Raw genomic sequence first — 20,060 nt, 5'->3', positions numbered from 1 at the left:
CAGGCTGTAGGTGGTACCAGAGGAGCCAGATTTTTATTAAATGACCTGCTTCTTGTAGTTCTACTGGAACATAGGGTCAGTTTCAGCAAATATGACAGAAAATTAGTTTTATAAGTCTTACCTACGGCACCTTTAAGCACGTAGAAAGTGTTTGTGTAATTACTCTCACTGCCAGAGGGGGGAGACAAAGGTTCCGAACTCCAGCTTTAAATGTGCAGTTGTTGGCTACAAAAATGGTAACATAACACAGGATAAGGGATGTTGTTTTAAGGGATTATAAAGCCATTATACACACTTGACAAAGAGCAACTCATTTAAAACTTGCCACTATGAAGTTCTTGGTAAAGGGATAGTACTTTTAAGTTTTTTTTCACCAAGTGAATTTTACAGTTTCAAATAATGAGCTTGATGCGTGTATCATTACACTCAGCTCCAGTACAAACTCCACATTTAGTCATCGTCACACACACACACACACACACACACACACACACACACACACACACACACACACACACACACACACACACACACACACACACACACACACACACACACACACACACACACACAGTTACTCACATCCCCTCCATTACGGACTGCTCTGTTCCCAGGAAAGATTAGCTCAACTTTAAAATATCCTACGTATTGTATTAGTATTGCATCTAAGTGCCGTGAAGGAGCCGATTTATAACCTATAAACAGATCACACGCATGCAGATAATATTTCAGTGTGTCAGGTTGGCTGCTGGAATGTGATTGCAATGATTGTATAGCTGTAGCTAAGCGTCCGACCCAGCAGCAATTACAACTGGCGAAGGAGTGTCGGGGGTCACAGTAGAGCAAATTGTGTTAGCTTTTTTTGGCGTTGCTAATCAAGTCAGGTCTTGTCGCTCACTAAAATGAGGTTGTTTCAGGTTCAATCTTAATTTTTTTCCTATTTTCATATGTTCATACGCCCTTGATCTTTTAAGCTCTCTTATTTCATCACTCTCCTGTTTCCATCTCAATCTTCACTCACTCTCTTTAAGTCTGTTTCCTCCTGCCACACACACACACACACACACACACACACACACACACACACACACACACACACACACACACACACACACACACACACACACACACACACACACACACACACGTCTCTTCAGGTGACAGCTAGGTGACAGTGTGACGCCAGCCGCCTGATGGGGAATGATGAGGGCTGGAAACAAATGAAAATAAAACGTCTAATTATGTCAGAGGCGCCTTGACGTTACATCACTGTTAAAACACATTTAAAATAACATCCAGCAATTCTTACACATACACACCCACGCACACACCCACCCACACACCCACACACCCACACACCCACACACCCACACACACAGCAGGCACCCGTGACGGATGGAGGGCTCTCCTGCAAGCACTCAGTCAGGCTGTCAGGCCACTGGCTGCTGCTGCTTCTGTCATTGACTTAAAAGGGCATCAAGGAGCCGTGTGTGGGACATTATTGAGGCCGAGGGGAAACTGCTGGGCTGCAGCATAAAGACACTTTTCCAGAGAGCCTGACTTGGGTTTCTATCGAGGGGCTATTATTCAAGACAGTATCCTCCCACCGCCCACCGCACCATCTGTCTATCCAAAGCTTTTAGTCAGTAAAAACAGTCTCACAGTGTACTGTACTCTACGCACCGAAATGAAAGGACAGGACGGAATCTGAAAGAAAAAATACTGCAAATGTAAACAATGAAAATACCCACTGATATAAATATAAAATGTCATGTTTTTTGTTTCGAGTTTATACTCTAATCCGGCTTTTTTTGTATTCAATTTTTCTTTTCTTTTTTTTTTGCATCATAGAGGAACAACCACCGGACCTTTTGTGGGAAAACCCTCTTGAGGATCAGATGGATTTGATGAACACACACTTGCTGACCAGCTGGGTTTGAGGCAGACACACTTGGTGACCAGATGGATTTTGGGGAAGTACACATGACAACCAGTTGGATTTGGGGAATACACACTACCTCAATTCTCTCATCACGCAACCCTTTAAGTCTGGAGGATGGCAGAAAACAAAAACAAACATGAAATCCTTCCCCTTCTCTCTTTGGCTACCAAGTGTCTCTTTCATAATATAATTGGGTGATATAAGATCAGATAATTTTGATGGCAAGGGAAGGCTGTACCCATCTGACAAAAGTGTCTGCAAGGGCGCCAAGAACAAGTTCTCCACTTTCTCTGGATGTTGAAAATCAGTACAGATGGACAAGTCATGGCTATTACCGGCCAAAAACGTGTGTATGTTTTTTTCTCCAAACAAAGCTGTGAAGATTCATAATTAATGTGAGATTTTCACACATAAACTTCATTTTGTTAAATAGTCTACAGCTATAGAAGAATGAAGTACATTTTGTGTGATCCAAGTATAGTGCGTCTTGATAAATAACCTTTTGGCCCAAACTCAAACAAAATCTCATGAATTTTGAAGTTTAGAGTGTCGGTAAATGTGTTTGGAGTACAGCAGTAATGGCTCACGGTGGAGGTTACTAGCTCTCGTTGTCTCTCACCTGTGTGTGTCCTGTAGTGGTCCTTCATGGCTGACAGGTTGAGGAAGGCGTAGTGGCAGGACGGCCAGGCACACTTATATGGTTTCTCCCCACTGTGCAGTTTCATGTGGTTGTTCAGAGCCCATTTTTCACTGAAAGAGCGCTCGCACAACTCGCATTCAAACTTCCTGCAGAAGAAGAGAGGCAGAGGGGAATGAGGAGGAGGAGGGAAAAAAAAACGAAGAGTTATTTACTGATCCCAAAGCTGAAGTAAAACGCTCGACAATCTACCCTGTAAGAGAGGAAATGGGGGTTGCTGGGTAGTCACACTCACAACCACAGAACACAGGGCCGTATGACTGCTTGCTGTACATCTATGCCCACACTCTCACAAACACACACACACACACACAAAATGCAGTTTGGCTGCTTGTGTGTCATGTCTGTATAAGCAGGCATTGATTTTTCTGTCCTGGCCTGCCACCTCCACCATTTATTCTCTGCTTTGCACCAGGGCCCAGAGGACTAGAGAAATTCTGTTACAGTCCACACACATACACATATATATACACACACACACACACACACACACACACCCTCCCCACCGCAGGGCCAGTGGGGGAGAATAGAGTTCACCTGTCCAACGTCCCTGACCACTTAGCCAGGTCTAAACGAACAGTTAGCAAAATCTTACCTCCCTCCTCTCTCTTAAGGCCCCTGTATCAGAGCTTCCCTCCATCTTAACATCTCTACAAACACGTCCTTTCAACCTCTGCTCACACAATCAACCTCAGCTCTGCTTTGGATAGTCAGTATCAATCCAAAAAAAAATGTAGCGATTTATCGTGTGTGGTGTGTGTCGTTCTGTTATATGGCGCCAAAAGCAAAAACTAAAATGTGACTACTATGCATGGTGTATGGTGTTCTTTCTTGATTCTGTACATCCGTCTTTTCTCCACACAGACACCTACCACCCAACAAAAGCGGTGCGTTTTGAAGTTTATTTTTTACAATGTGTAGGATGTTTGCACCTATATTCATCTGCTGTGTTATTAGACTTTAAGAAACACACAGAAGTGAAAACAATAGACAAAGACTGGGCTCGAATTAATCTTTACCCCCGCTCTGTAACAGGATGACTAATGTGTGACTCATAAACAAATGAAGTCAGGTTTTGGGGAGCATTTGTCTTGCGGCGAGGGCCGTGTTATTTTAGGGAGGGCGGCTGTCTTTAAGTCCTGATTGTGTCGCTTAATCCCTGTGGTATCTGTTTCATAGCGAGCAGCATGACACTCACCTGAACAAATAATGACTCCAAGCAGCATGTAGCATGTGTCTGAATCAATAATTCAAACTCATACATCTTCCTTACTGGAAGAAGGGGGGCACAGGAGAACGAGAGGGAGGGAGGGAAAAGAGAGAAAGGAGGGAATTAAAGATGGGGAGAGGAAGAGAAAAAGAGGAAAATGGTTTCTGGCTTCCATATCAATCTATATGTTCCATAAAGATGAATCTAAATGTGATATGGGTGTCATCCTACGCCAGTTGAGAGGACATTTTAAACTCACTTACAAGGAAGGATGGAGCAGCTTCAAAATGGCGCCTTTATCACCTGGCTCTAAGCTCAAACGCAAATCTCAACAGTCCTGTTCTCCTCTCCTTTTCATCAACTGACTTGGCAGAGGCTTTATTTGACCAACAGATGTATGCATGCATCTGTATTTCCTTCCATTTCCTTCCTCCCTGTGGTATTTATAGAACAGCCTGCCGCGCATGCCACCGTGGGAGAGGTAAATAAGATGAGTGAAGAGATGCTATCTTTTATTGTAAGCATTATGCACAACACTCCTGCTTTATGAGCTAAACGGGCCATTGTTTATCACAGGGCGTAATCGCAAAGTCAGGCAGGCGGGCCTTGACGTGGGCACGCTGCATGCTGGGATGGAGGGAAAAACGAGAGAGAGAAAAATTGAAGGCAGGAGGAGAGGAGAGAAGATGGAGGAGTCAGGGCTGGCAGAGTTGACTATCAGTGGGGGTTTTGTATGGATCAGAGGAGGGATGCGTCTGTTTTTATGGGATCAGATGGAGCGCTTTGATCTTGTCCCCGCATGTCAGATCCCGTCACGATCCACCGTCTCGCCCATACATACATATGCATACTGCCTCTAAACAGCCAGGCTCCATGCAAAACACACCAAAGGTAGGAGGGAGAGGGAAGACCAATATAGGGAAAGAAAGAGAGAGAGAGAGAGAGCTTGAGTGGATTCGTGAATGCATGTGTATAAAAGAGGGAGACAGGGAAAGAATTTAAAACCAACAAAACAACCACAATTGATTCAGAAATGTTTCAGATTCCACACAGCACGAGAAAGTCCTAAAACTTTTTTTTTTTTTTAAAGCTTTCAAATGTACATATGTACAAATATGTACCGCGCTCCTAAAAAACATGATTTTATATTTTTAATGAAACTACAGTTTCATCAGTTGTATGATCTCTATTTATATTGTTATGCCTATACCAACTAGTCAAGTTGCAGTTTGCATCCATGTCTGTCCATATATGTAGAGCAGAATGTGAAGGAATCAAATAAAAAGGTATAAAGTGTATTTTTTGGCGAAATGGAAGTTATCACTATATGACATATATGATTCCAGTGAATAATTTCCAGGGAGAAACATGGTGTCTTCACTATTTATTTATTTATTTTTTTTACAAAGGAGTACAGATGACTGAGGGTTTCATCACACCTTGAGCTCACTAGCAGCAAAACCAATGAGAGCGTGGTGGATGACCAGAGGAACAGGACGCCCCCTGTCCTAGCTGTCATCCGGGGTAAAGAATGTGGACTCATACAAGTACCTTAAGGCCTGTTCACACCGGGACGAATTTCGCGCGCAATATTCGCTGACGTTTAACGCCTCGTGACTAAACAAAGGGCGCCAATGTGAGTGTGCACCCCGACGCGAAAAACGCCACGCGTAAAAGCATAATTTTTTTTAAAAACGCCTCGGGTTTGTTTTTTTGGTTTGACGCGCCGCGTCAAAAACTATCCGACCAATGAGATTGCCGCTTTTGATCACGTGTCTGGAGCTTCTGAAGTTACAGTAAAAAACACAACTTGGGGGCGCTCAAACACAAAACGGTCTTGCCGAGCACACATACGTAACGGCAAAGAAGATATACGCCAAGTAGCGTCTACACCGCCGGGAAGAAATAAGACGAGGAAGATGCAAGGCAAGATGAATGTAGAGCTGCTGGTCTCGTTGGTGTCGGACTAATACATCCATGGTGTCGGAACATAAAGCACTTTATGACAAACGCGACAGCGACTACAAAAATCTTGACAAAAGAGAACTGCTATGGAGTGGTATTGCAGAGCAAATGGGCCTTGATGGTGAGTTTCATTTCACTTAATTGTCTTTCATGTACACAGGCTTGTAACTTTTTCCCACAAACGTTTGACAATCGCCACCTTGTGTACCGGGGTATTTCTGTTTTACATTAAGCGCCATCTAATGTCAGGGAATGAATTTGCATGTTCACTCAGCTCATCGTCAGCGAAAATCACTTGGGTGTGCACACAAAAAATGCGTTGAAAAATGCTGGCGAATAACTGACAACACTCATGCCCTCTTCAGGAAGAGACTGAGCGGACTGTTCTTTCTGAGGAAACTCAGATCCTTCAGTGTCGTGCAACTGATGTTGCAGAGGATCTTCTATCAATCTGTGGTAGCCAGCGCACTGTTCTTCACAGCGGTGTTCTGGGTTGGTGGCATGAAGGCTTGGAGGTCAGCAGTCGCAACAAGCTGTTAAGGAAGGCCAGCTATGTTGGAACTAGACAGTGTCCTCGATCTTCCACCGGGCATTCTGGAGGCGCCACATGCCCCCCGAATCTGACCCAGGTCTGATTTTTTTCAATGCAACCGCAGTGTGAACAACCATGGCGGATTTGATGCGACTTTTACATCAATCTACATTGACATTTGTCGCAAATTATGCGCCGGAGGGAGTTCGCCCTAGACACAGACCGTAACATTAAAAACCTGACTAGGCCTACAAATTGGAGAACAGTGATGGAGCAAGTCAATGGATGGAGAGGGAGGTGTTAGAGCTAATTAGTGTATGGGGAGATACTTCAATTCAATCAAAACTAGAAGGATCAAGCACTCTTTCTCTTTATTCGTCTCCTCCTCAGCACCTGCTCATTAATGTTACGGCTGCCATTACACAAACACTTTGAAAATGCTTACTTCCTCCATAACCTCCCTAATGTGACGTCATTGTTCTTTTGCGCATGCGGGTCACTTTGAAACCGCAAACAGTTCACACTGGAATCTGATAGAGGCCATTTTAAAAGATAATGTGAATTGCCCAACAAAAAAATCTGATCTGGGCAAAAAATCCGAATTAAACAAAGACTTGCAGTGTGAACGTAGCCTGAGACGCTCCCGGTGTGGTATGGTGCGTGGCGGAACAAAACCAGAACGCAGTCAGAACGAAGCACTGAGTGAAAGATCCGGGTGAGGCAGTGGCAGGGAGAGGAGGAAGAGGGACAAAAATCAAAGTTGTCTTGGATAACCCTTCTCAACTTCTCTTCGAGGAGCTGTGGCTGATTGGTAGCTCGTTGCAGAGAGAAGGACGAAGTACAAGATCAAAGCTTGGCAGTTGTTCCTCATCCGAGTCGAGGGTCTAAAGATAGTGGATGCCATTTGCTGTACAGTTTGCAAAGCCGCTTGAGGTAAATTTGTGCTATAGCGATATATAAATATAATTGATTTAACTTTGTTAAGCTTTGTTGTTCTTGTTTTGCTGTATGTCTATGACTTTGTAAGCTCACTGAAAGAAACAAAAAGCAGTCAGATTTCTACCTACCTACCTACCTTTCTGTCAATAAAGCTGGGGCCTACACATGGATTTTGCTGCAAAGAAGCTACAAATTCTAAAACATGGATGTTTTACATACATCTTTAACCAGGCAGCACAGGAGATCTATACAATTACCGCAGATTAAAGGTGGCTGCTTCCTGTAGCTCTGCATTGCTTACTGGGAAAGCTTATTTGTTGCTCTAGCTGTCTGTATGGTGTCTTGTTGACTTCTGTCTGTATAGTTTAACCTGTACTAATGTCTTGCTGTTTCCTGTTGCCCTGGTCTAAAATTGTCTGGCCAAAGGACTACAGTTGAAAATTAGCCAGCTGGCTAACACTGGCACATTTACAGAAATGTTAATTAATGTATGTTGTCCTTTATAAAATAAAGAATAAGACACCCAAGATTACTGTCACCAATTCATCATTCTACCAAATGTGAAATATGGTCACAATCTCCGCTTAGTGCCTGAGTTATGACGTTAAAAAATGGCCAGAAAAGCCTTTTTGCAGAATATTATGATGAAGTTGACCTTTGAACTTTTTTTTGTTTTTTTATAAAAGGTATAACATGTCGTCACTTCATCATTTTATCCTATTAGACATTTGTGTAATTTGAGAACACAATTTTTAAAATGTGTGCCCATGAATTTGTGAATTAGTTTTCCCTCCAGGACTAGCCTGGGTAAACCCTGACGAACTTCCGGCAAATTTGAGATTTGCTCTGCAAGTCAGTCTGGCCAAGAGCCCTTTCAAACCCATTTCCAATGTTCCCCAAATTCGATCACAACCGATCACAACCAATCACAACTGCTGAGGCGGACTTTACACCAATCACAACCGCTGAGGTGGGCTTTACGCGACGACGATAGCGCAGCGACGACAAGCAGCTTTTTGTTTACATTCAACACGACGGCTACCGAAGTGCAGCGTCACCCTGATCGTTGGTCTGATTGGTTGAAGGACTATCCAATGCGCCCAGAGGCATTTGAGCGGCGTCCGTTGGTGACGCCCCTTTGGAAATGAACTGTCAATGAACCTTTCCCAGACCCACTCTCCGTTACAACTGAGAAGGGTCTGGTGTCAACCAGGCTACTCCAGAACATCTGCAGGGCTCCAAACAAACCGGACCATGGTGAGGGTATGAATTCTCGAGTGTTGGTCAGAAAGGGGTTTTGTGAGGTCACAATGACCTTGACCTTTGACCACCAAATTCTAATCAGTTCATCCTTGAGTCCAAGTGGACGTTTCTGCCAAATTTGAAGCAATTCCCTGAAAGCCTTCCTGAGATATCGGGTGATTAAAGACAGACCATACATTTGGAGGTTTAGAGCACATTCACATCCCACATACAGTGATATACAGTGACCACTAATTCCTTGTGTGATTATAAAAATAGATGCATTGGCATGTACCTTATTATAATTCATTATAATTGGCTGGAATAGTTGCGTGCATGTCCACAACACTTCAGTGGGAGAGGTGCTGGACAAAAGACTACAACAGAAATGCACTTGCACACTGGGATCATTGTTTTGAGTCGACACCGGTCTTCCTCAGGCACGAAAACCCATGTGAAGGACAAATAATATAATAAATATGACTAAATGACAGCTGATGTTACGTTAACTTAATTACACCCATGTGTGCCTAATCACGAAATAAATTAACTACATTAACATGAAGTATGATTGTGAGATGCTGTGATTGCACAGTTTTATGACACAGATCTCTTATTTCCTTCACATTGGGCATTTGCCTGAGGACGAAGTTGTGTTGAGTTGAAACATTGCAATGTGCGGGTACCTTTGTATTGTATTTATGTACAGATTAGACGCTTTTTTTTTGCTCAAAGCTTTTCAGGTCTAAAATGTAAATGAACACGTTGCAAGTGATAAATTACTACACACTGGAAAGACCAAACAGTCAAAAGATAACTGTTTTAAATATTAAAGCAACGTAAGAAAGCGTATTTGCACACCTCTTATGTTGGGCAGGTGTGTAGGATATGATCAAAAGTAGCAGCTCAAATTTTTTTTGAGAAAATCCCACACGCTGACCATAACGCAAGCAATAATTTGTTTAGAAAAATACAACGTTTCGATCTCAGACCTTTTTTACCTGATGAAGGTCTGAGACCGAAACGTTGTATTTTTCTAAACAAATTATTGCTTGCATTATGGTCAGTGTGCAGAATTTTCTCTAAAAATATTAAAGCAAAAAGTATAGACCAAAATATACACAAAAAAAAAGATAGCAAAACAAAAAGGAGAAATCATTTATAGTTTATAATCATACATTATTTTGCATTGACTGCTGCTTGCCTTTTTCACATACTGTAACTGTCAAGCTACGATTAGCAGAAGCCACAGTGGAAATACAGTAAACTGTGAACAAGTTCTACTTCCAGTCATTACATCTCTGCTTTCCTTTCTCCTGCATCTCTCCATCTCTGCCCTTTCTTTCTCCTTCTGATCACGAAGCAAGGTGCCATGATTGACACCCCCGCGCCGATTTATTCACAGACCCAGGTGGGCCTCTTGCCTGTACGTTCAGAAAGCTGCATGCTACTGTGTCTATAGTGTCACTCATTACCATATCTATACTGTGGTGTGATCCTGTCATCAGTTCAGGCATATAGGGCTACTGTCAGAACATCACAGGCCACACTGGCCTTAATTGTGATATAAATCCCTCAGGAGCAGTTCCTGTACCTCTAACAGGGGTTGGAAAGAAAAGAAAAAAAAACACACACTCGCTATCGCCCCCAAGTGGTGAGGTGGGGCTTGTTGAGGGGGATCTTGCAGAGTGTGTGTTAAGTGTAAACTGTAACCATGTGTTCTGGATTAAAAAAAGAGGCCAGTTTTGTATGATAAAGAGCAAAAATAGATGAAAAAAAAAAAAGGATTCAACTGTTTCTTCTGATCACAGTCACTGACGTTGTCGTAGCTTAGGGCTGAACTGACCACCCCTGTTTCTCCTACTAATCAATTAGCATGTTTTTTTTTAATTGATTGGATTTTTTATGTTATTGTGCTAGCCTTTTTGGACGGTTTAGGATTCCTACCCTGGTTTTCTCGTGTTGTGTTGGCCGGTTGGTGAGAGGAAATAAGCCACTGATGCTCTCACGCTGCAACAGAAAGACAGAAAGAGAGAAAAGAGAGAGAGAGAGAGAGAGAGAGAGAGAGAGAGAGAGAGAGAGAGAGAGAGAGAGAGAGAGGCCGACTCTCGCCTAAAGCCAAACTGACACAAACAGACAACTTCAAAGTGAAGACTGTTGTTTATTTGGTGAAGGGAAGGGGGTAAAAAAAAAAGGGAGAAAATTTATCTGATATGCAACTGTCAGGAGAGCATTTTCACATGCAAAATAGCGAGTGAGTGAGAGAGATTACCTAGAGGGAGGAACATGACAGCATTCACTAGGGTCAGGATGGATCATCATCTTCAGCCCTCCCCTCCCTCCCTCATCCCTCTCGTTCTCCCTCCATCGCTCTCTCTTTATCTCTCTCACTCTCTGTTTCCCCTCCCTCCTTCCTTCCGTTTTTTTCCCTCCTCTCCCTTTTTTCCCTCTCATCCTGTTTTCAGACTCCATCACTCTGCACTTCGACAACCCGGCAGCTTAAATCCAGACTAAATTAGCTGAATGAAGATTAAATCATTTGGCCTTGAGCTCTCCAAGATATTGGGAGGAAGACTGAGTAAGCCTTAAATGGTGTCTGACTGGGTTCGGACCTATACATGTGTCTGAGGAGAGACTCTTCCTTCAATGGCAGTCAATTGAAACCTGATTAGAGGGGGGGTTGTTGGGTGAAAAATGAGGAAAAGATTAAATTTCTGGGACAAGTGTTTCCTAAGTAAGAACTCTGGCTTCGTTATTTTTCGTTTGCCTGCACAATGTCGACCGACGACAGGCTTGTTCCCGGGCTAAGCTATTGAACCGGGCAACATCCTCGCTCACGCTGCTCAGGAGAAATGCTTTAGAACATTGTTTCTCAACGGGGGTGGTACGTTCAGGGAATGACGGTGGGGGCGCTGGAAGCAATATTGTGGAAAGGGGGGGCGTTGAGGTGCCTTTGGGGGGGGGGGGGGGACACCAAAGGTTCACAACAATACGAGTTTACACTTTAAACTACTTGCAAAAAACAGTGGTCTGCAATTAGTGTTTCTTTAGGCTTTGTGTGGCGCAGCTCCGTGCTGCCTTCACGAGAACGGGACGTCAGAGTATCAGCTTATATAAACTCTGTACGGCGGCGTTATGAATCGATCTTGTCTTGAACTTTATAGTCTATATTAAACATCAAACATCATTTATCTTTAATTAGTCTATGAACTTAGCTGTCAAACATTTTTCATTCAATATGATTTTTTGATGATTTTTGATAACAATAGTAACAATAATAGGACTTATAGCAACAATAATAATTATCATAACATTAATAGGACCTAATCATTTATATTCAGGGCAATTAGCCTACATCTTCTTTGATGGTGGGGCGGTAAGGGACCTGGATAATGAATAGGGGGGCGCTGGTCCCAAAAAGGTTGAGAACCACTGCTTTAGAAAGTGCTGTAGTCAATGTGGTCTGCGGGTACACAGATCAGATTCCTGGCTGGTGCTAGTTTACCATTCAAGTGAACACAAGACAGCCCTCTCTGGCCTGCTGCCGCAGATACAACAACTGAGCAAACTCTGCTGTAGGAAGAAGAGCAGAATCTCTCAGGAACAAGTCCAAGAGTTATCCCAACAGCAGGGCATTTTAAAGTGAAATATCTATGGAGTCAAATCACACCGAGACCTGCAGGAGCGTGCAACCGGCATGTCACACAAAACAACAACTAAAACCTCCGTGAAGAGGCCACACGTGTCTGCAGAGTATTGCAGATGAACCTCCTCTGAGAGGGCCGCTGCTGCATATGACTGCAATATAAACAACAGCACACAACAGAGATGCTGCTGCTGATTTATGTTTACCTTCAATCCCGGGAGAGAGGGGGGAGGGAGGGGGGAGAAGGAGGGGGAAAAAAAAAGAAAAAAAAAGGATAATGAAATAAATAATAAAAGACCAGGCCCATCAGATAAGCTGCTGTTTATCCCGCTGTAGGGCAAATACAAATTGTCAATTTAATGAACACGGTGGACGTGATGAAAGCGGGGTGAAGGAGCCTCCTTCCTGACAAACAATCAGGAAATGTTATCTTAATATTGTTGCGCTGTTATTCAGCCCATAACTTAGGGGGTGGGGAGAGGCCAAGAGGAGGAGGAGGTGGCGTGGAGGGGAGAGGGGAGCAGGGGGGGGGGGGGTGGGCGGGGAGGCACAAAGGCCAGGTCCCTCTGTGGTGGCCCTGTTATTGCCTGTTTTTATTATGAGCCATAGCTCAGTAGTCCCCAACACACTTTGAAACACACAGGCCTACATTTGAGCCTGGGAAGACACACACACACACACACACACACACACACACACACACACACACACACACACACACACACACACACACACACACACACACACACACACACACACACACACACACACACACACACACACACACACACACACACACACACACACACACACACCGTTAAATTACAAGAAGTCTTATTTTGCCAGAGAATGAAACACAATTCTGAACAAAACACCCTGGAATGATCTCTTTCTCGGAGTATACGTGTGCAGACTGGTTTGATGTCGTGTTTCCAGCAGACTCAGTTAATTTAAAAGCTTAATAGGTTTTACGCATATCAGACTATAAATCAAAATGTTTCGACTGAAAAACCGCAAATCAAGAGCTCCAAAAAGCTTCGTGCTGAAATTAGCAGCGGCTGAAAAGCACTGGAAATCTGATTTGTGTGACATGGTTCGGTCAAAGGCCTCTTCCAACCCCCCCCCGACCCCCCAACCATCCTTTAAACAGCACTTTAAAAAAGTGTCCAGATGCTTCACAGCTCAAAGTTTTTTTTGTCTTGAAGTCTTAAATTTAAAGCATCGCAATCTGAGCAGCCACCAAAATTAACTATTATCTCCATATTTATATATTGCCGGCACTAAATTGCGTCGGGAAGAATTACTATCAATATGAATATCTGCAACAATAACTCAGCCGCAGTGCTGAGGACAGGATGCTCTTTATCAGGCTTCTGATAGGCCTTAAATACAGCACAAGGCAGCCATATCAGAGCTTTTTCTCTCTAATATCAGGCCGCATTAGCACCTCGTAAATCAAATTACACTCCTAGAATTTCATTAGGCTCACCTGCCAGCGCTGCTGTGCTGCAGAAATATTTATGTTTTTATGCTGCGATTGTGTGCTCTCAGGTACACAAAAGGGAAGGAAGGGGGGTTGAGAGGGAAAAGAAATGGGTGATAAACCTAATTATCTTTTAAGAATACAGAGAAAATGTCTCATAAATGGTGGCGATCCTGAGGAGAGCTGGCGTTTTCGAAGCCTCTGGGGCTCAGAGTTGGGGGACAAGTCTGCTCTGCTGTTTACCATCTTTAACCGGGGCTAGACTCCCGCAATCCAATTAGCAGCTTCCCCAAATTCGCTCGGAACAGAAATCAAACAGGATGATGTATGACGCCGATCACCGGGCCCTCAACAACAAGCTAATCTGATAAAGGGAAAGCAAGACTGCTAATAGTGAAAATACTTGTTCAAACTGGATCCAAATTTTATGACGGGAGTCTGTCTTTGTTATCCAATTACCTCAAAATAATTTCACATTTCTATTTGCTTATTTGTTGTTGCTGTTGGATTATAATATCAGCATCATAAGCATCTCTGGTAGCTCTTCCTGTATGCGAGGGGGTTAGAGAAGGTGGCCGCGCAAAGGGAACGCCGACGTTCCCGTAATTTCTTTTCCCATCTGGAGCGGCTGGGTCTGGATAGTGGGGTGTCTGGATATGGATTTTGATTAGACACAAAGGGAAATGACTGAGCCAGTGACCGTAACGACAGCCACTTAATAAAAGGTACAGTCTATACATCAGAGAGCACCTAGCTGTAAATCACTCGGCCCTGTAACGACGCGCATTCCTGTCTCATTACCGAGCCCCTAACAGGCCACTCATATTTACTCTCTCGGCCTCAATATCATTTTAAAATAATGAGCTTTGTCCCTTATCTAATTAACGGGTGCCGAGGTTCATTTGTTTTTTTTTCCCCTCCCCTTCCTCTCACTGAAATTAGGAAGCAGGCATATTGGTTTCATACAAATACTTAGCAAATTTGCTCCGTGGTTTCACCGGTAAAAGTTAGAACACAGATAGAGTGGTTGTGACTATTGTTGTATGTTGTGTGTGACTGCTGTATGTTGCAACTAGAGGCTGTTTATCCAGAATTGTGTGTGTGTGTTGTATGTATGTGTGTGTGTGTGTGTGTGTGTGTGTGTGTGTGTGTGTGTGTGTGTGTGTGTGTGTGTGTGTGTGTGTGTGTGTGTGTGTGTGTGTGTGTGTGTGTGTGTGCGTGCGTGCGCTCCACTGGGCAGAAGTAAAAGACCAGGTCCATTCTCTCTCTTATTACTGGAATTGTAATTCAATGATCACCTTAGATCATATGCGTGCCATAAATCAGATAGGCTTGACAGAGGATGAAAAATTGTATTAATAATGTGAAACTTATTATACAGTCCCAAATGCTCCCTTGATAAATGACATTGTTTGGGCCTGACAATGATTGCATTTAAAACATTATTTCTGTTTTCTGCTGGTGTGTGTGTTTGTGGGTACGTGTATGGGGTGTGTGTGTGTGTGTGTGTGTGTGTGTGTGTGTGTGTGTGTGTGTGTACTGCTGGACAGAGCGGCGGTGGTTTGCTGGATGGGGAAGACAGAGGTAGGGTTCTCAAGCTTCATAAAATATTCAAGATGTTTCCCACCCTTCTCTCTGGAGTCAGTGGGCAGGCGATGGCCGTGGCTGTAAGGGTATAAAACTGTGTGTGTGTGTGTGTGTGTGTGTGTGTGTGTGTGTGTGTGTGTGTGTGTGTGTGTGTGTGTGTGTGTGTGTGTGTGTGTGTGTGTGTGTGGCCAGCACAAGTGAAATAGCTGGTGGCTCACCGCAGTGCAATCACCCAACCTCCCACACCACAGAAAAGAGCCGTGCACATCTTCAAGTCATAAAACAGTGTACTTGCATTATCATTACGACACCGCCTAGTCAGATATTAGCAAATGTGAAGAACTGCAGAAAGAAGCTGCACAAGGTTAATCCTTTATGAAAGAGTCTGCTATTATAGTTTTTTCTTTTCTTTTTTGAATAAGTGATTTAGAGAGAAGTTTATTTTTCTTCATAACTCAATTTATATAAGAATGCCCATATAAAAGGAAAGAAAGTCTAGACTTGGCTTGAGCAAGATCCAGCAGAGACATGAAGCCCTTAAAGAACAGGGGGAAAAAATGTGGAAAAGGGCTGAGATACAATACAAATAGTGCGTATGCAGTGTTTCTCTTTCTATCTGTGTCACATCGTATCAGAACAATGGGTCCAGTTTGCATTCACTAACAACAGACAGACCTCTGAATCTCAGTCTTGTGGAGTTAGAAAAGCAGTAGAAAAAGAAGCGTCTGGCACAGGTCCCATTTCTTTTCACAAGGACGAACACATTAAGTTGTAGCATGGTACTTTGCTAAAGTTAAGTCTTATTTTCAACATTTATCCTGAGCCCTTGCTTAGTTGTTAAGCCCTCAGGGAAGGCGTTACGTCCGTGGCAAAGATTGGGCCGGCAACCCCGTCCTGCCTGCCAATGCTGTTGTAAACATTTGACATAAGAGTCAAATGTTAGTTCTGACACGCTAATTCTGTGTTCAAGTAACAGAAACGATAACAGCAACAAGAGATGCCCCTTTGGGACTTTTAATGCTAACAAATACACACATTCAATACTTGGTATGATGACATCAGAAACAAATAAAAAAAAGCTACAATCTGATTAAAAAACTGTTGACAAATATAGTAGCAAAGACCGAATAGGGTACATGCCGCCAGGAAAAAGCAATTGGCAAAATGTGAAGAGAGCAATATGAGTGTTTTTAAAAGGGGCAGAATCAGTGTTGGAGTGTTGGAACTTAATTAAAAAAAACTTGAAGAAGCATCATGCAAAAATAAAATAAATAAAAGTGTGCTGGACCAATACAAATAGTTGGAAGGATGTGTGAAAATGGCCTCCAGAAAGCGACAGAGTAAAGTAACACAGAAAACATTTACCATTGCAGCTGTCATATAGGGCTTAAATGTGACATGCCGTCTCATTATGTATAGACTCTTTTTCACTGTAAAAGGTGGCGCTCCAGCTAAACAGATTTGCACATCACTATGCAGAAATCCACTGTGATAGCAATTGAGAAGAATATTTGACCGATTTACATAATGTTTTCCATAGCTTTCTACAGCAAAGTGCATCTGATGGTTTAATAATGATTTATTATAGCTTAGGAGATGTTGAAGAGGGAAAATCAAATAAAGAAAGGCGATGCACTTGTTCTTGCAAATGTTTTGTAGGAGACCAATAATAAGTGGCATGAGTAAGTAGTATTTTGACTGGTAGTTGAACAATACAATCTCCAGCTATATTGGCCGGAGAAAACTGGTATCAGTGCAGCTCATGGGTTCAAGGAAAGTCTAATTAAGTTCCTGGTCAGTTGGAGTCAGATCCCTGCACAGGGACACTGAGAACCAGACTGGCCTGTCCCTGCAGAGTTGGCTTTCCCTGGCTGGCCCTGTCCATGTCCTCTACTGTACTGCATGTGCAGCCCCCCCCACTCTTCCTACTGATCTTATTACCCAACCCACCGCACTCTCCCTTCTCCTCCTCCTCATCCCTGCAAATGACCATGATGGGAGGCCATTCATCTCACTCCTTCGGCCACCACAATGAAATAAATCAAGATTCCCCCCAAATATAACAATATTTGTATTTGGGGTGGGGCAGACGTAATTGATGACTGCGGCCGTGCTAATTAAAAACGGCGGAGGTTTCATTAATCTTGGTCATTGGGTGGGGGAGGATAGTAGGGTAGCTACTGCAGTGTTGGCTGGACGTGGGGGCCGCCTTCATCGTCCTCATCGCTCAGGTGATTTGGGCCATTGTCGAGCATATTAGCACGACGAGGTTAATGTGAAATGGCCATTAATAATCACAACAAAAGTCCACAGAACACAAACTCAGTCTCTCTGTGTCTGGCCTTCTACCACGACGCAACTCCAGGAGCCACACAAGACAATATAGTGAACAATCACACGTGTTTACAGCCATGTCCTGGCTGGAGAAGTTAATTGCTTTTCTGACTTTGCTTTGTAGCCTCTTTTGGGTTTTTTTCCCCATCCACTGACACAAACACACACAGTTGTACACTACTTTGGAGAATTAATTACCAGTCCCAACTTTTGCTGCTTTGCCTGTGTTTGTGTAGTCAAAACTACCCGACCAGAGTGTCACGGACTCTTCAGAGAAAGACAACACACGAGCATCAGGGTTGGTGTGTGTTTCACCTATGCACGATTCTACACAATTGACATGCTAACTTCAAAGTCTTCACACTCTGTATTTGAAAAGGTTATTGAATGATCTGCTACATTTGACTTGAGTTGTCTTAAGCTACTAAGACAAGCATTTCGATTATGACTGTGTTTATTTTGATTGCTTATATCACAATATTGTGTATGTTGTTTAGTTTGATGTGAAAGAGCATTGTGTTTTAAGTAAAAGGCTGATAAATTATACATAAAAATATAGTGTGTTTTGTCAATCAGCACAACAAAAGTGCAACAAGACAAGATGACAGGAGGATTGCTAATAAATAAAAATCTAATAATATGACAAGTGGGACAATCTTAAGAATTTCTAATGGTTCATAACTACACTTTGAAGCCTGGATTATTAAAATACATTTCCACGACTCTGCTCTGACCAACAGGGTAGACCCACACAGAGCTGCGACGAAGCAAATACTCAACAGCATCTAGCAAATAAGTCCGCACATGAGTATCTACTTAACAGAAAAGACGGGAACAGACCATAGGGTTGATAAAACAGAATCATATTGTTACTGTTTGTGCCATTACAGCACGGACAATTTACTAAGTAGCACCTATGAACGGCGCAGATGGATATCATCATCACTCCATAATGGCTTCTACATGTTAATTCAACAACTTTAGCTTCTCCACCACGACTCCGCCACAGAATAATGGCTAGCCTGCATCTGGTTGAAGCGGTGTAGGGCAGTGTATGAAGCACAGAGAGAAACAGGGGAGAGAGAGAGAGAGAGAGAGAGAGAGAGACAAAGAGAAGGAGAGAGAATTAAAGAGAGAGAGAGAGGGAAAGAGGAAGAGATGGGTGGGTGGGGTGGAAGCAGTAGCATATGGTGCCACGCTGCCATAAACAAGCTTTATGAAAAGACCGGCGACGTTTATTTAATCATGCAATACCTGAGGAATCGCAATGAGACACACACTTTGTCCCATTATTGTTAGCCCATAAATTTAACTGCTTTACCACAACAACGAGGAACCTGATACAGATGCCGAAGACAACGCGGGGAAGCAGGTGAATTTATGTATGTGTGTGTGTTTGTGGAGTGTCGTGGCTTTGGGAAAGAGTGTGTGTGTATATATGTGTGTGTGTGTGTGTGTGTGTGTGTGGTGGTACAGATGAATAGCCTGCTACACGCTGGTATCTGTGTATCTGCAAACAGAACAGTACACTCTGGAAAGTATCGGCTAGAGAACGCACAGATACAGATGGGTCCTCTGTTTCTACAGTATTATTCAATTCCTCTAATTGTATTCTTCTAGCAGTTTCTTTGCATGTATAAACATTTATGTTTTCGCCTGTCGACACCCTCTTATGCTAGAAAGTAGTCCCTTACAACCTATGTAAAGCATTAAAACATTCATTAGTGTTTCAACCTCCCAGGTCAGACAAAAAAGCATCAGAAAATAACAAGGTGGGTCTAAAGGCCCCCTGAGGAAACGCATTTCTCATTTGTATTGAACTGAAACAGCAGTGGACATTCAAATAAAGCTCGGCGCTGCACCCGGGTCATTTCGACACCACACACACGCTCACAACTGTGCTTGTACATAGACACGGACATGTGTAGACATGGCGCAAAAATACCACCATGTTTGCCACACACAGGACTATGCAACACACAAATACACTCTTGAAAGTTCACAAATGCAATACAAGGAGCTGGTCTTGCAAATACAAAAAACAACTGGACTGCATGTGCAATAGTATGTCTGCAAGCATACTTCCACAAACACAACCTCACAGCTCTGGGTCAGGGGGACAGCGGTAGCTCAGAGCCAGCTGTGACCTGCCGGTCCAGGTGCTCAGGAAAACCGCTGTTAACGGCCACGATTGATGATCTAATCAAACTGTCACCACGGCGATCCACTGCAGGGGGAGGGGAGGTTGGGATGGTGTGGCTTTGTGGGAGTGGGGTGAGAGCAGGTGGGGGGAAATATCCAGGAGGCCTTGTGCATGCTTACCGTTAGTCCAAATTGAGAGTGACAGTCTCAATAGTGAAAAGGCCCCCTTTCTAAGTAATGGAGGAAAACAACTCCAGCGCTCTTCCGGAGGATGTCACATAATCAAGGGAGCACCCCCCCCAAACCCACCCCTTTCTATAATGTCTCGGCTCAAGCATTGT

At 43.3% G+C, this 20,060-nt stretch overlaps 1 protein-coding gene across 2 annotated transcripts in view; it reads right to left on the bottom strand.

Moving 5' to 3' along the window:
* Positions 1–20,060, bottom strand: part of znf407 (zinc finger protein 407) — a 151,732-nt gene that overhangs the window by 56,586 nt on the left and 75,086 nt on the right. For both annotated transcript variants that reach the window (XM_028581420.1, XM_028581421.1), the window contains exon 6: positions 2,562–2,728. In XM_028581420.1, the coding sequence (XP_028437221.1) occupies positions 2,562–2,728 (167 nt within the window). The remainder of the gene's footprint in view (positions 1–2,561; positions 2,729–20,060) is intronic.

This window comes from Perca flavescens, chromosome 6 (assembly GCF_004354835.1).
Source record: "Perca flavescens isolate YP-PL-M2 chromosome 6, PFLA_1.0, whole genome shotgun sequence".
NCBI lineage: Eukaryota > Metazoa > Chordata > Actinopteri > Perciformes > Percidae > Perca > Perca flavescens.
The sequence above is the reverse complement of the archived record's forward strand: the minus strand, read 5'-3'. Positions and strand labels throughout refer to the sequence as shown.